The sequence below is a fragment of the Plasmodium vivax genome, chromosome 2, assembly GCF_000002415.2.
Source record: "Plasmodium vivax chromosome 2, whole genome shotgun sequence".
NCBI lineage: Eukaryota > Apicomplexa > Aconoidasida > Haemosporida > Plasmodiidae > Plasmodium > Plasmodium vivax.
Window position 1 is genome coordinate 706,981 of NC_009907.1, and position 16,926 is coordinate 723,906.

Here is a 16,926-nt window from a genome sequence, read left to right on the forward strand (position 1 = left end):
TTTTTTTTTTTTTTTTTTTTTTTTCTTATCCTTCGCTATATGTTGAGTATCCCTTTTCCGTTTATTTTGTTCTGTTGCAGGTTGCTATATTTTGGTTCTTCGACCAATTCTTTAATTTCGAATGAGTAAATGTTTGCATAACAAAAATGCTTGATTTTTTCGTCGAAAATGGGGACACATTTCAGTACAGCGCGGTGCAAATGTATGTACATGCATCTACGCGCTTAATATTTTAAGCACATGGTTGGTGTGGTTCATAATTTTAGTCAGGTGTAAGAAGGTTGTATGATTAACTGCGGTGATTATTTTATGTATGTTGGAAAAAAAAAAAAGTGTGTAAAGACAAAAGAAATGAAAAAAAAAAAAGGAGATTTTCGGGAAAAAATAAGCACATGTAATTATAATGGTACACTCTATTCGCGAGTACAGAAATTTGGGTATTTTCCCCGCACATACATGTTAACAATTCGTGAATAAATAGGTATGCACTTATAAGCGCATATATATACGTGTAAGGTCATTCATATAGTGTGTACGTGTGTACACAGGCACACAAGTACGTATTTGTACGTGCCGCTAACGGGTTGGCCTCATTGACGGCACATGTGGTGAAAACAATTTGGTGTAAAATTTACAAAACTGGAAAACAAAAATTAAACCCTTGGTACGTGTACATTCAAATGTACGTACGTAAGTAAACGTGTATGATATGCTTACGAGGAGTTGCAATCCCTCCTTATAGATATCCCTTTCACATTAAAACATTTCCCGCACTTAAAAATGAGATAACACCCATATGCTTTGTTTTACAAATTCACTTTATGGGCAGGAAAGGAAAGAAAAAATGGGGGAACTAAATTAAATAAAATTAAATAAAATTAAATGAGATTAAATTAAAAAATTAAAAAGTAAAAAACTGAACAATTAAGAAGTAAAAAACTGAACAATTAAAAAGTAAAATGAACAATTAAAAATTGTGTAAACGTGATGAAACAAGTTGAGCAATTTTCTTCCTTCGCGCGTTTCCCTTCGTTCTGCTTGACAGATTTTTTTTACAATTTTTAAAGGCGTTTTTAAAATAAAGGGGATAACGCATAACGCGTGAAAAAAGGGGAAACGAAAAGAAACAAGTGAAGGGAAAATACGGGGGGAGAAATTAAAATGGGAACGGGAAAGGGAAATGGGAAAGGGCCAACCAAAAAGATGAACTTCAAAATTAAACGTTCAAAATTGCGAATTCGTGATGGCAAATTTTAAGCTGCAAGTTAAAAATTGCAATTTTTTTTTACCTTATTTTCACCATGCTATATTCCCATTTTACTCACACATTGTGGGACATTTTTTTTTACCCAATTTTTTTGCGCTGTTTAAGCCACTTCCCCCGCCAAAAAAAAAAAAAAAAAAATTATCCCCTCACAAAAATTAATGTTGTAAATTCACATAAGATGAAAGGTTTTTTCTTTATCTCCACTAGGAGTAACTACTCAACATACTGCTTCCGTTTTGCAGAATTATTCGTTACGCTGTTATAATTTGTGTAAAATACGTAAAACAGGCAAACGAAAAGAAACATAAGGGGAAGAGGGGGAAGAAATACCAAAATAAAATAAAATAATCATAAAATTAAGAGGAGCGGAATATTCCTTTTGTTGAAGTTTTCCCTTTTTATTTGCACAGTTAAGTGATTTGCATGAATGTGCGCATAAGTATACATATTTTACCATGCGCATACGCAGCTAAACTGAATGCGTGAGGGGACCTCTCATATAAACTAAATGTGAATGCTTTCAAATGTATGCCAAAAATTTGAGGGAAAAACTTAATACTCGTGGCAAATTTTACTAGCCTTCGAAGTTGCCTGCGCCGTATTTTTGTGGTAAGGGAAAAAAGGAGAGGCCCAAAATGCTGCGCCTGCGCCTGCGGATGCGTGCATGTATGTATGCAGATTTATATGCGCGTATTCCACACGGAAGAAAATACGTATGCCTCGAAAAGGTGGGCAAAAATTATACCCACCCCAGATGCACTTTTTTTTTCAAGCATAGCTTGCGAGGTGGACGAAAAAATTTAAAGGATCAATTAGCTTCATCGCGTAATGTGCATTTAAAGAAAAAAGAAATATTTATGGCATTATTTAGCTGATAAGAGTAGAGCTCTAATTTATGGGCATACACTTTTGTAGGGAAAAAATTCTCAATTAAATTAAAGTTTCGCTTCGCACCCCCCCCAAAATCAGCTCTGCCTTGTTACGCGGGGCATTTACAAACACATAAACACGCTTCATTCGATGAACACACAAAGGAGCATACCTTTTAAGTTTCACGTAATAACGTAAAAAGCGCTAACTGGTATGATCACATAAGTATGCCTCCACAGTGCCGTGCAATAAAGGGGTTATATGGCTGCATATCAATAAAGTCAGGAAGTCTGTACATTGACGTTGCAAATAAAGCTATGTCCACACTGCAGAGGTGCAAAAGGGAAGATGCTACTTATAAGAGCAGTTCCTCCTTTTTCTATAAACATGAAACAAATATGAATCTGTTATGAGTCACCCCTACACTTATATAAGATAACATGCGTACTTTGTTAATATTAGTTTAATGCCTTTTCTTAGGGAAAATAAAATTCGATGGTCCTCTTAAAGGTGTTGCACTAAAATTATATGTGCTATTCACGCACCCCTTTTTTTGTTGTTTTTCCTCCATGGTGAATACATTCTCACGAAGGGAGAATTTGTTAACTGAAAAGAGTAAATTGTTTTTCCACTTGCGCATATAAAATGGTGTAGCCATTCCAAAAACGGAGTAAAACAGGCATAGCATGTAAATTAACCCGTTCCTATTTATCGTATACGAAGTATCTTGTAGAATCTTCAAACAAGAGACAGTTTTGTTGACAAAATAAATGTTTGTTTTTTTTTTAAAGTGAGTTTTGCCTATTGGGGTGAAGTTTCTAAAAATATGATGATGCGCGCCATAAGGGGGATAAAATTAATTCTGATATTACTGCAATATGTATGTATGCACCTTTTGCAGCAACGTATGAATGGAAGGAGGAGTAAATCTACGATGGAAAAATAGTTGGCTTTAGAAGGGGGGTATAAGTGAAATAGCCGAATCGGATATATATTAAAAAAGCAAGAATTAGCTTAGCACGCGGGCATGGTCTAGTGGTTATGACGCCTGCTTTACACGCAGGAGATCCCGAGTTCGATCCTCGGTGCCCGTATTTTTTTTTTTTTTTAGCGATTTAAAAATTTACATTTTTTTTAAATTCAGAAAATGCGCTTAATGTTACATATAATAAGCGAAACGAATGTGAAAAATGAGAATGAAAAAATTCCCTTTTTCACATTGCAAGAAGTGTGAAAGTGTCGAAAAATCAGTTGTTCCAAGTATGCGCTTTGTTGCTGATCCAACGTGGTTAAATTGCTTTACATTTTTTTCTTAATTCAAAAGGGAGAAGCAAGTGATTTATTTGGATGGCTCTTATATCAAGAATGTTTCCAAATTATGGCGTAAAATTTCGCGTCGTGTATTTTTTCCCGTTGTGCTTCTTTACGAATGGTTTGCGCAAAGAAAAGGTTGAAAAGGTGTATACCTATATATATGCATCGATATGTATGCATTTGTACATCAATATGTATTCATTTGTACCCATTTATAAAACGCTTCTGTGTGATATAAGCGTAGGAGTAAAGGGCTACATTTGGCTACGTATCTTTGCGCCTTTAAAGTGGCGAATATTAATCACGCCGTACTCCTTTTAATTGGAATTTATTCATTTAACACAAAAATAATGTGCACACGCACACGCGTATATGTTCATATGCGCATTGATGTGTAGGTACACAATTATGTATGACGGACACATCCTTTTAAATTATTTTTTTGAACCCCGGGAGGAATTTTTACAGTTAGCTAAAGGGAAAACATCAAACGTGAGGTGATACATCAGTAGTGGAAACAATTAAACACACATCGGTTAAAAAAAAAAAGAAAAAACTTCCACATTGTGGCACATCCTTACTGTTTCTTCTTTACGAGTGTGATAATATCCAATTAGAAGCGCTGTGTTAAAATATGAAATGTTAAAAGGGTGAGTATTGAATGGTGTTTATATAAAAAAATGTGATATAAAAGCTATACATTTTTGTGAGGAATCGAGCAGAATTGCTTCATTTTATTAAAATAATGCATGAAAAATTTTGCATTAAAAAGTGACAAAAACATTTTTTGCTCTCGTTCAAATGAAAAAACGCTTAAGTACTAAAATATTTCTTCTTTACATGATCGAAAATTTTTTTCAGGAAAAATAGCCACCTGGGAGGATCGAACTCCCGACCTTTGGTTTACAAGACCAACGCACTGCCACTGTGCTAAGGTGGCAATAGTGGATTTTCTTCCTTTATTACTATTATCATTTAGCAGAAAAGGATAAACAAAAAATTGTAGCTATAATGGGTTAATGTTGACGTATTTAGGAACAAAAAAAATATAAAAAAAATAAATCAGCATTATGTACGTGTTGGTCCCCTTTTTTAAAGGCACATTTGAGAATTCTTTTCTTTCATTACTTTTTATGTGTTAAAATTAACAAAATATTGGTACCTGAAAAGTGCGGAAGTGGAATTTTTTTTTTTTTTTTGCATAAATTGACTTCTTTGGTCTGCAATTTTTTTAACTCTTAAGCTGACAATTTGCCTACTTAAAGAAAAAATATTTCGCCGTTTTTGTGTTGAAAAGAATATCAAATTGGTGAAGGGCATTTATAGAAGGCACTCATGTCACAGTTGCATTTTAAAAAGAAAACACATTCCCCATTTTGTAGCAAAAAAAATTCGTTTGAACCTGCTAAGATGCTCCATATTAAGCATTTTGTATCGCAGTACAGGTGCGTGTGTGCGTAAATGCATATCCTCTTTACTTTTAAGTCCTTATTTTTTTTTTTTTTTGGAAAAATTAAGCGTGCATTTGTTTGTTACAAATGGGTACGAATTAACACATGTGCACATTGATGGGGCAAATGAATCCTCCGTGTGATGAGTGCATATCAAATAAAAAACCCATCAGCGGAATGCAGATACAATTCTTTGCCCAGTTTAATCATTTGGAGATGCTAACCTATTATTTTTTTTTTTAAATGACGCGTTGTAGTTGGTAAGTGAAAAAATTCACAAGCGCTAATGAGAGGAGGTAATATTTAGGGCTCATGTTATTGTTTAGAGGATCGCAATTCTTTTGCTTATTTGCACACTTGCATTTGTGCATATTGCCAGAAATCTATTTATTTAACGTCTTCTTTGAAGCATTTTTTTAAGCCTCTACAGAGGACAATCTAATAAGAAAGTGCAAAGTAATGCGTATGCCGAAGGGCATGACGGGTGAAAAACCGGGCCAATGAAAATGACGTGGAAAGAATAATCACAGTCAGTGGTAACAGTAAAGGTCGCCTTCACTAAGGTGACAAAGGGCGAATAGGTATACATAAGTGCATGTATATATATCTATACCCATTGTGTGGTGTGCTATGTTTAAAAAAACCGAAACTGATATTTTTCCAATTAGGGCAGTTTTAATTTTGCTATGCTGCAACCGTTATTTATTTGTTTACATTTGGAGTGGTGATAAATGTGAGGGCATGAGAAACGCCGATTTGGCGGGCTAAGAAACAACCAACAAAAGTGAGAGCAAAAATATATGAAAAGGCTTGTAATAACTTTTGCCTTCTATGTTTGTCGCAGCTCTGTTCTTTTACAAATAAAAATTTTTAATTTCGAAATGAAAAAAACACTTTAATTAGTAGTACCCATGTGCACTCGAACGCTGTAATAAGAAAAAATTAATTGTTGTAGAGCAGTTTTTTATTAATTCCTTTTTTTTTTTTTTTTTTTGGAAGTACTAAGCATTTTAACGTTATGCGTTTTGAGTTGAATACATAATTTGTGTTTAGTAGCGGTAGAATAAATCTTTTTCTTTTCTTTTTTTTTTTTAAGTAACAAAAAATCGTTATTTTTAAAAACTATTTTCTTGCTACCCCGTTGTAGTATGTTTTATAATGATAAAAAATGATTCATTTTTTTTTCTTCTTCTTCATATTACTATATTTTTTTGTTTAAAAATCGAGCCCACAAATAAAAAGATTAAACATTTTGAAAATATTCTTCGCTTTGTTCTATGCGAACGTGAGTGATTACAGATCCCTAAATTGGCAATATACCAAATGAGCGTAAAAAATGAACAGGTGTTTTCTAGAGCTCTTTTAATTTTTCTAAACACTTATCATTTTTTTTAATAAATTTTGTAGAAAAAAAGGAGTAAGTTCAAATTTTAAAAATTTGTGCCCAGAACAGTTGCAGTTGGACGTTTGTTAATTATTTCTTTATTCAGTTGTGCTATTTTTTTTAGCATGTCGTGTGTTTATTTTGCTAAGAAAGAGGCCTTTTCAATGTAACCTAAGGATAGAGGCGAATTAAATGTTCATCATGACAATACTTTTTTTTTTGAACATTTAGCAATTCACCTTTAATAGTCTTCTTTTGACTAAGCGATATAGAAAATTGCCATTTCGCTACTTTTGAGTACCGCAAAAAAGTGTCGAGTTGGCAGGAAGGCATCGCGACAAGGGGGAGCGACCTACCCATGTAAACACGTTCATGTACACATATTCATTTGTCCGTTTGAACGTGGGCGCATATCACCCTATGCACTGCACACACGTGAACAGCAGAAACTTCTGCACATCTTCGCAAAAAGGAAAAGCATATACGTACACGCAAAATGGAACGAAAACGAGCCAAAGGTAGAGGAAAGGACGAGGGGAGTTTTTTTGAAAAGAATGAAGACATTAATAAAGAAGAATTCTTATTCGATGATCTTTCCACCCAAAAAATAACAAATGAGAGTAAGCTATTTGACGAGGCAGATGACTCCTCATCACATGTAGGAGAAGAGGAGGATGCGAATATACGCAAAAGGCAAATGAAAAGAAAAATTAAAAAAGTAAACGGTACTAATAAAATTTTGGAAGTGAGATTCTATATATTTCTGGTTCTTTTAATTTGTTTTTACTCCCTTTTAGTGGTAAGACCTGAGTTTTGGGCATCACGAGGAAATTCGAATGCGTGAATATGTGTGTATGTTTGTCCTCTTCGCGATTCGTTTGCCTCATCCATGATTTGTTAATTGATAGATAATTGATCACAAATGGAAAGTAATGATAGGAGTTAGTCACCTTTTTGTAAAATGACTTCATTTTTTCTTTTTCACATTTCAGAACATGATTCGGAAGGGGCTGGGCTTTATTTCCATAGCGCACCAGTTAATGCATATACAACCCGAAGGTGTTTCCATGTAGGGATAGAAGTGGGCCACCATTTTGGTGAGAGCGATTGTGGTGCTGGTGGTGATTGGAGGAGAAGGGGAGGAGGGATTCTTTCCTACATGTTACCGGATTTAACAAATTGCAACTATGCTTCGCTTGAGGGTCCCCAAAGTGTAGAAATCTCAAAAGTGTGAAGAATTAAGAGCCAAATTGATGGAAGACCGCCCCGGATTAATGAAACAGGGACAACAATGAAAAGGGCTAACATGAGCAGAATCGTCAACATAAATACACAAAAAAGGCATAAAAAGGGTTAGTGCGAAGATGATGACACGCGTTTCAGGCTGCTATTCATTCGTGGATAATCACGTTAGCTGCTTTCATTTTTGCGCATTTGTGTAAAGAGTGTTTAGGCCCTAATGAGCTGCTCAACTGCGCCTTTTTTTTTTAGTACTTTGTTCACTTCCCTTTTTAAGTATACCTAATTGTGCAGTCGCTTACCTTTTTGTTAACTGTAAAAAAGGGGGAGAACTTAGACGGTGGTGCGTTTATATGTGTTTTTAAAGTGGAGTGCGGGGCTAGTTGGTTAAGTGCACGCGCGTGCTCACATGCATACGGAACTGCACACATGTTTGCCATAAAAAGGAAAAACTTCATTTGTTGGTTATTAACGTGTTGAAAATAGCGGTCATCACAAAGTGAGAAAAAAAGGGTAGAAAGCGTAAGAAGGCGCAATGATGTCGTCTTTATTTTTGCAAAACTAGGGTTCACTTTGATGCTTGTAAAATGCGCTAGCTCCTCTTTCCATATGCGCAATACCACGTTTGACCAGTGCAACTTGTGCATATGGCTTGAGGAGACGCACACAAAAGGCACACAAGCGTGTATATAACTTTAAATTAATCATCAGGGCATGTGCCAAGTGATACATCTTTGCTTGATCCTGGTGCTGAAGTTTTTAGAAGTCATACCCTACACCTTTCTTGGGAATTCCTTTCTATTATGGCTTCTTTTCTACTGTGACTTCCTTTTTACTATGACTTCCTTTTTACTATGACTTCCTTTCTACTGTGACTTCCTTTCCTGTGGCTGATTCTTCTTTTGTTTTTCCCAATCCTCCACAGATGAATCCAGAAATTTGTAGTACTCTTGTGTGAAAGGATTTTTATAGGTTTGAATTAATGTGGCTTTTAAAGCATCATAGATTTCTTTGCACGAACTAGAAATAGTTCTTAGATGCAGAATTGAGACATGTAGCATGTAATCCTTAATTTTTAGGGTTTGCAAAATGTCATTAAAATAATCGACCCATAAATCCCACTTGACTTTTTTCCATTGGGGATCAAAATCTTTTGTTAATTCGTTATTAGCCCAATTGCTGTGAGCATTTTCAAAGGCTGCATCAAATTGTCTATCTCTATATTCGTAATAGTCCTCTCTGTAGGAATCACAATTTTCATCGTACACTTCTTGTTCTATTCTTTTCACTTCATTTATTCTTCTTAATTCATTGAGGATGTACTGAGCCGTATCTTGCAAATACTCTTGTGAAATTTTTAATTTATTTTTTTTTGCATTTTTCTTAAGAACTTTAACTAAAATGTCTTTGGAATTTTGGAGAATGCGTCTTTCATGGCTAGCGATTTTTTTAAAGTGTTCATTGGCTATTTCGACCATTTCATATTTGAACTTAATTAATTTTAGATACTCATCAAAGTTATCAATATGGTTAATGGACAGAATTTTCTTTATGTTTTCTTCACTTAAGGGGAGACCCGATGGTCTCTCTCCCTTCGTTGTTGTGCATGGAACAAACGAATTGAGAACCATATGGTACAAAAGGATTGGAAATATTTTCCAAATGGTCATTTTAACGAATAATGCATACGTTAAAAAGGGGGAGAAAAAAAAAAAAAAGTGATGAAGTGCTACTTTAGGGTGAATTTCATATTACAAAATGGAAAAACGACGAGTCGTTATTCCTCGCCTTGTTCTCCACCGCTGAGTGTCAAAAGGGGGAAATTCATCTGTTCTCCGTAATGCACTGTTGGAAGTTTGGCCATTGTAGCACGGTCATTGCGGATTTGTCTTTTCAGTGTGTTCTCCTTTTTTGGAGCAATTCGTAATGCGAATATGTGCGACGTTTTAAAAATTTAGGACAGTTCCGCACTTTGTCCTACGACAAATTTGTTCAACCTGATTTTGCAGAATTGGTGTTTTATTTTTTTTCGCTACATTTTTTTCGCTACATTTTTTTTCACTACATTTTTTTTCACTATTTTTTCTCACATCATTTTTTTTCACTCCTTTTTATAGGACATGTTTGCACCATTTTTTATTTCAGTTTAGCAAAATTTGCCCTTGCATTGTCACTGAAGTAAAGGTATATAAAAAATATCCATAATGGGGGGCAAAAATGAAAATGTAAATATATGCACATAATTGCAGTTGATTAAATATCATGCCGCTTTCACCAAAGGGAACGTATACGAAGAAGGAACTCAATACTGTTCTAAATTTTATCATTTAGAAACGCGCAAATGGGAAATGCTCCATTTTAGCAGACAGCGGAGTCGCTTTTTGCTGTTTGTCTGCGCATGCACCGTTGTGTACATATGAACATACGCATAAATGCATATACGAATGAAACAGCGCTAATTTTGTTAAAATACGTTGCGGGGTGATATACTTAGTGATTGTCCAGGAGACAATTATTTTTCGCCAAAATGTGAAACGTTATTCGCTACAGGATAGATGACAGAATTTTTTTCAATATCATTTTGTTGCATTTTTTTTTTATAACAAACCGCTGCAACGGCATGGTTGTCTAAAATATTTGCCATTATTTACACTTAAGGAAAACAAAAATGCCGTAAAAGAATAACATTCCTAAGAATTTTCTACCGTTACAAATTGTGTGCTGCTCCCAAAGGTGTGTTTTTAAATCACCCCACAATGTAGCTGCTATAATGCGCTGATGAAACGAATATAGAAAAAGGGGCGACGTTCGTTATAGTAATGTGAACACACACGTGGTGTTATCCACCGGAGTAGCTCGCATCTTTCACTTCGGCATTATCGAGGAAATAAAACCTAAGTTTTGACCTTAACATATGTACACACAGATAGGATGCTAATAGAAGAAAGGCAACAATTAAATTGCTCCTTCGTTCGTTCTACCATTCAGCGAGGCAAATAACCTAGTTTTTAAAAATGCAAACAGAAATATTCCATTTGTAAAAACTCACTACTTCGTAAATGTGAACGCGTTATATGTAGCGCGGTGGGAGTTCTTACACATTTTTTTTTAAAACAAAATTAGGAATGCCGCCTTGAGGTCTACTGCAAATTCAGCAGCCAGAAGGGCTTTCTATTCTGTCACTATTTTTAATGTGCTCCTTATTTGATTATTACTATTATCATTACTATTACTATTGCTATTATCATTACTACTGCTATTATTATCATTATTTTATTTTATTTTTTTCCCTATTTTGGTACTTTTTTTTTACCATTCAAATTACACCTTTGCGCATTTATAATGAACAACTTCCAATGCGGTGAAAAAAAGATTTGCATTTTTTCAAATGGCAAATTTTTGCCATATCGAATTTTTTCCTAACACTAATCGGCAATGGTAAAGTAAGGATGATAATGGGGGACGGCAATGGCAGTCCTAACCCGTAATGGCTAACTTTCCTAAAATTCAATATCCCCATTTAGGCCACATTTAATGTGCTATTTTGCCAAGCAGCATTAATGCACATGAAAAATGGGTTGCACAAAATGCTACGCGTGTACAATTGAAGGTATAAAAAATACATGTACAGATATAACTTACATGATATGTACGTACATGTGGCATATACCCGATTCGCAAAGGGAGGGGCGCATATTTTTACGTAGCACATATAAAAAAATTTTTTTAAATATTGTAAAAATAAAATAATTACTTTAGCGCATCGTGTATGAAACCCCCTAAATAACCCGCCCTTGGCAAATATTTAAAAAAAAAAATTATATTTTTTGTGGACTGGTCCATTTTTTATAATAGCATTTCTTCCATTGCTACTTCGAATTTCAAGTTTATAAAATCGAATAAAAATAGAAAATAAAAAATAAATCACAAAATGTACAAATGTACAAATGCACAAAAGTCTAATTATTGCGAATTTACGTAAATGCTAAAATGGAAGCATTTGAATTATTTGAATTCTTTATACAAATATTGTTTAAAAATTATTATAAAAAAATAAAATAAATAATTCATTTGTATTCCTTTTAGCACCATATGCTGCCCCGTATGTATATATATACCGCCATTATTTTTCAGAAAATATTTAGAAGTGCGCATTCTAATTATGCAAAAAAAAAAACAAAAACAAAAAAAAAAATACGAAAGAGTACCATATATATATTCGAAACTACTTTCTAAGTATGCAGTAATAATTTATTTATTCACTTTTCAGGAATAATAAAAAATTAGGTTATAAGGTAGAAAAGTAGTACCACGATTAACATAAATTATTTTATTAGAATTTTTTTTCAAGTTAAACTGAATATATATATACATTCTTTATCTTAATTTTGTTGCATGCATAAATAAAAAGTACTACGTGTAGCTTTAAAAAAAAAAAAATAAATAAATAATTTAACATAAATTTAAAAAGAAATATAAAAAAATAACACTTTTTTTTAAAATTTCTTGCCAATTTAGAAATCGAAATTGATTACTTTTACTAAATTTTAACATTTAAAATTTTAATTATTTTAAAATATTAAATATTTAAAATTTTGATTTTAAAAGTAAACATAAATAATAAAGAAAAACTATTACGTAACGATTTTTAGATAATATAATTTTTACCTTAGAAAAAATGGCTACCCTAAGCAAATACAATAACAAAAAGGGGAAAATGAACATCTTCCCATCGGCCGTGAAAGTTTTCACCTTTGCCTGCGTTGTAGCTTGTTCCTTCCAAAACTACGAAAATGTAAGGAAAAAGAGATTATGATAATGAGGATATGAAAAGAAAAGCAAAAAAAAGGGAATTTATATCCCCCATTTTCGCATTATCATATATTTATATGTACATATAGATACGCGTAATGTATACGCGGTGCATGCGTGCTTCTCCTTATGTGATGAGGAAAGAGAGCGCGGCGTGAAGGAAAATGATCAACGGGTAACCGTTGAGGAGACGCATTTCTTGTAAGCATGCCTAAACATGTGTGCATTCTCTGCCCCTTCCTTTTGCTATGTCAACTTTTTAGGACTCCTATACTATGGCATGCACCAAGAGCTACGGATACAATGCTCCATCATACGAGACAAGATTCAACAGAATGTTAGCTGAGGCTGCCGAAGCTGCTGAAGCCGCCGAAGCCGCCGCTTCTGCTTCTGATGCTGCCGACGCCAATGCTACGGAAGAAGAACCCGCCAAGAAAAGCTTGTTCGAAGAAATGATAGGCAACTTTGTAGGTACTGCATGTGAACAATACGAGAAGGAAGTGAAACCAAAGTATGATGAAATCGCCACTTCCATTAAGGAAAATTTCGAAAAAGATATGAAACCAAAGATTGAAGGAATTAAGAAAAAAATTAAGAAGAATTACGAAGAAGGTTTAAAGCCAACATTAGATAGTTTAAAAGATAGACTAAAGGAATTTGAAAAGGATCTCGCAGAATTAGGTGCAGATGAGGAACAACCAAGTGGCAGCAACAACATAATCGATATCGAATTAAATTTCAATGAGGAATCTGATCTTCCAACTGTTGATGACGTTGCTGATGATGTTCTTGATCAATTAGATGACTCTGAATGGTCCATTCATAAGAAATACGAAGATTTAAGAGATGAATTTGTCACCAAATTGAAGGATATCCAAAAGGAAGTAAAACCAAAGATTGATGAACTTACCCAGAAATATTTGAATGAACTCGAATTGGAAATGAAACCAAAAGTTGATCAATTAGCTTCCACCATAAAAGACCTCCAAAGTGAAATTAAACCCCAATTTGATGATATTAAACAAAAGTTATTAAAAGATATCCAAGATGAAGTAAAACCAAAAGTACAAGTCCTTGCTGATAAAATCTCCAATCTCGAAAAAGAAGTCCTTCCACACATGAACAAATTCGCCGACAAAATTAAAGATATCGAAAAAGATGTCCAACCCAAAATTGATGATTTAAAAGCTAAATTTAAAGATCTTGAAAAGGAAGTAAAACCCAAAATTGAAGACTTCGCATCCAAATTAAACATCGAAATTGATGAGGACGTAAAAAAGAAAATTGAGAATGTTGTAGGCAAAGTAAGAGCTGACATTGAATCTGAAGTGAAACACAAAATTGAAGATTTCGCAACTAAGGTGAAAACTGATATTGAGAAAGATATGAAACCAGCTGTCGATGAATTAAGAAAAGTCATTGTCGATAAATTAACCGAACTTGATCAAGATTACGTCCCAGCTTTTGAACAAACCTTAAAAGATGGATTCGAAAAAATCCGTGAAAATATTCCTGTCAAGAAGGAAGACATCTTGGAAGTACAGAAAACTATTAAGGACAACTTAAAGGTCTGCAAAGAAACCCTCGATTCGGTGATCAATGGAAAATTGTTACGTGGATTTAAATTGTTATAAACAGATCATATTGTAAATAAATATATGTTATATATTTTATATATATTGGGTGCATACATCGCACACGCTGCATACGTGTATTGTATGTATATACTTATATATATATGTATATCTATGCATACATATGTGTGTACACTCTTACGTGACTGGACCGTTAGCTGTAAGCACGAATATACACGTACCTGCGCATGCACACAGTTTAATCGTTCTGAGTTAAGCCTATTTTTATTACTTTTTCTACTGTAAAATAGCAATACATATTGCCGGTTTTTCCGTGCTATTTAAGTATATATATAGACTTATTATGCCACATATATGCCATGTGTCACTCCTACGAAAAAGTGCTTATTTTTTTCAGTTAAATAAATAGTATGCATGATTGGGTAGATACAGTCGTATTAACATATGTGAGAAAAACTTACCATTTTTAGAAAACGAAAAAAACTTTTTCCCTCAAAATATGTTAATATGTATGAAAGCGCTCAATAGGTGTCGCTTTATGCCCTCTCCCCCGCATGCTCTACGACAATGCGCTATATTTTAGATAGTAAATTTAGCATGGCAACGTTAATGTGCCTATATAAATATTATGGGTGTATCCTTACCCTTTTATTGCTACGAAATGGCAGACGTTGAAATTTTTTTTTTTTTTATTATGTATGCCTTTTTGCTATACATCTTTTCTGTTTAATTTTCACGATACATTTTGCGCATGATAATTGCCGCTGTATCATGTCCCTGATTTAGTTAAATCAGCAATGTGTATAAGCAAAACGGGAATGTTACACAATAATATATGTACATATTTATATTTTTTTAAGGAGCTTCATTTTTATAACGCATATATATATAGATTTATTTGTCTGGAAAATTTCAAGATGTTAAATGTGCCTTTCAATGACTGATGAACCACAATGTTTTATAGTATAAAGACAAACCAACAACTTTAGTTAATGGTTCATAAGCCCTAAGAGGAAGTTATAAAACATGTGCATATTTAGAAGCTTAAAAAGGAGCAGGATGAAGGTATTCTTCGCTCCATATGAACATATACTACATATGTACATATTTATGCGTATTCAGTGGTATGTAAAAACGCCTTAACATAAACGCTCTTTTTACGGAAGTGTGTTTATCAATTTGCTTCCATTCGAATGGCGCATATATTTTATAGGTTAGATGCTCAGGCTTGTTAATTAATCTGTGTGCGCTCCGCATGTTTAACTTTAATGTAAGATGAGCTTAAAAGTTAAATTCGCTTTTTCAGTTCCCCATTTCTGTGCATGAAAAGTTGCAAGCATGTCCAAAAATGTGCAGATTGTGCTCTTAATCAGCATAAAGAGCATTGCGCAGAGAGCTCGTTCATATGATTTCACGTCATACGAGTCTATTTTTTACCTATTTGTAGTAACATATTTTATTATGTTTTCAAAAAAGAGGGAGAAAAAAAAAAAAGACAATTATTTAGGATGTTGTCTAAGGTTATACCACGCGAATTTTCATTTTCATTTCGCTGGATCTACGAAAGCTATTCTTAAAAGCAGTTAGCCAAGATAACTACTGTTTAATTCTGCACTACTTTGTACGGGTATACCCTTTAGCATTGAAAAAGGATGTATCTTTAAGTAAAGAAAAAGGTAAACTATTTTTTCGCAATTTGGGGATACTCAAATGGATGTACATCTTTTTAGTAACAAAGATAGCCAAAGGTGAATTGCAAAGAAGAAAAAAAAAAAATTGAATTTTTCAAAAATGCACCTTCCTAAATGGTTTACTTGGAGGGGAAAAACCAACAAATAAGTTTTCCTTAAGGAACATAAAACTGAGCAGCATTATCGCAACAAAACGGTATGACTCCTTTTTTTATGCCTTTTTTTTCGTCACATATATGTATATATATACATATATATTGGTTAAGGAGCGCTGTAACACTTTCGATTCGCATAATTATTTATCGTCATTTCCAAAGCGTATATTTGCTACATGCGGGCATTCATTTTTTAGAAAAGGAGCGATCATACGACGTACAGCGAATAGGCCAAATAGAGATAACGTAATCTGGATGGAAAAAAACGCAGAATAGATGTCAGCGCACCTTCTGTTATAATTCTACCGTCAACCGTTTATTAATTTAAACCCACCGTTATTTTACTAAATCGTAATTACTCCTTTTTGGGCGGCCTTTACGGCTAGCGTGATGTGAAAAACGCAGAGACCCCTAAATGGGTAAATGGACATAAAAGTGAATATACATACACATTTGCGTGCGCATAATACTCTGCCCCATTTCGATAAAACGCGTTTCATGCTAGGTTACGCACCTCGTTTGCATAATTTGATCGAGCATAAATGGCTTATAAAATGGGGAAGAATAAAAAGGGCGCTCCCACTTCTTATAAGTACTCACTTTGAGTAGGCTGCAAAAAAAAAGTACGTCAAAAGGCCCCATTTTTTTTTAAAATAGTATGCGCACAATAAATAATGCATAACAGAATGGCTAATGCTGCTCTATCTTTTTTATATTTTCCATTAAATAAAAACACACCCGTTAAAATAGTAGCACAATCACTTTGGTAGTTTAAATTGATATAGCCGATTTTGTCTATGAAAAGGTGTTTCCTTTTATTTAAATCAAGCCAAATTAAAGCTTGCTTCACATGATAAAAAAAAAAATTAAAAAAGATTTTAATGCGTTTTAAAGAGCTACATGAGCATTTTTATTATACATAATAACTTTCAGAGGAATTAAATAAATTTCCATTTCGTCTGGGGAATTGGAATTATATAGCAAAACATTATCCTAGTCTCGATAATGCTGCTAAAGGACTGTGTGTGCATGTTTTATACAAAACGAAGATATAGAATTTGCAAAGAGTTTAGCTTAATCACCCCTTCTCTGATGATTATAAGATAACACTAAAACGTAGGTCGTTATAGTTATGCATAAAATGTAGT

At 33.8% G+C, this 16,926-nt stretch overlaps 2 protein-coding genes across 2 annotated transcripts; one reads left to right on the top strand and one right to left on the bottom strand.

Annotated features, from left to right (window-relative positions):
• Positions 1 to 8,391: 8,391 nt before the first annotated feature.
• Positions 8,392 to 9,195, bottom strand: PVX_081825 (hypothetical protein; the record flags this gene model as incomplete). The annotated part of the gene is made up of 1 exon (XM_001613591.1): positions 8,392 to 9,195. One exon carries the CDS (start codon positions 9,193 to 9,195, stop codon positions 8,392 to 8,394), a length of 804 nt encoding a protein of 267 aa, XP_001613641.1.
• A 2,178-nt stretch (positions 9,196 to 11,373) lies between these two features.
• On the top strand, positions 11,374 to 14,968 carry PVX_081830 (hypothetical protein). Its single transcript, XM_001613592.1, has 2 exons — positions 11,374 to 12,320; positions 12,601 to 14,968. The coding sequence occupies exons 1-2, from the start codon at positions 12,204 to 12,206 to the stop codon at positions 13,969 to 13,971; spliced, it is 1,488 nt and encodes a 495-aa protein (XP_001613642.1). The 5' UTR covers positions 11,374 to 12,203; the 3' UTR covers positions 13,972 to 14,968.
• Positions 14,969 to 16,926: the final 1,958 nt, after the last annotated feature.

Coding starts and splice junctions, on each gene's coding strand:
- PVX_081830 (XM_001613592.1), top strand. CDS start 12,204: ATGGCTACCCTAAGCAAATACAATAACAAAAAGGGGAAAATGAACATC. Junction 12,321..12,600: donor CCTTCCAAAACTACGAAAAT/GTAAGGAAAAAG, acceptor TCAACTTTTTAG/GACTCCTATACTATGGCATG.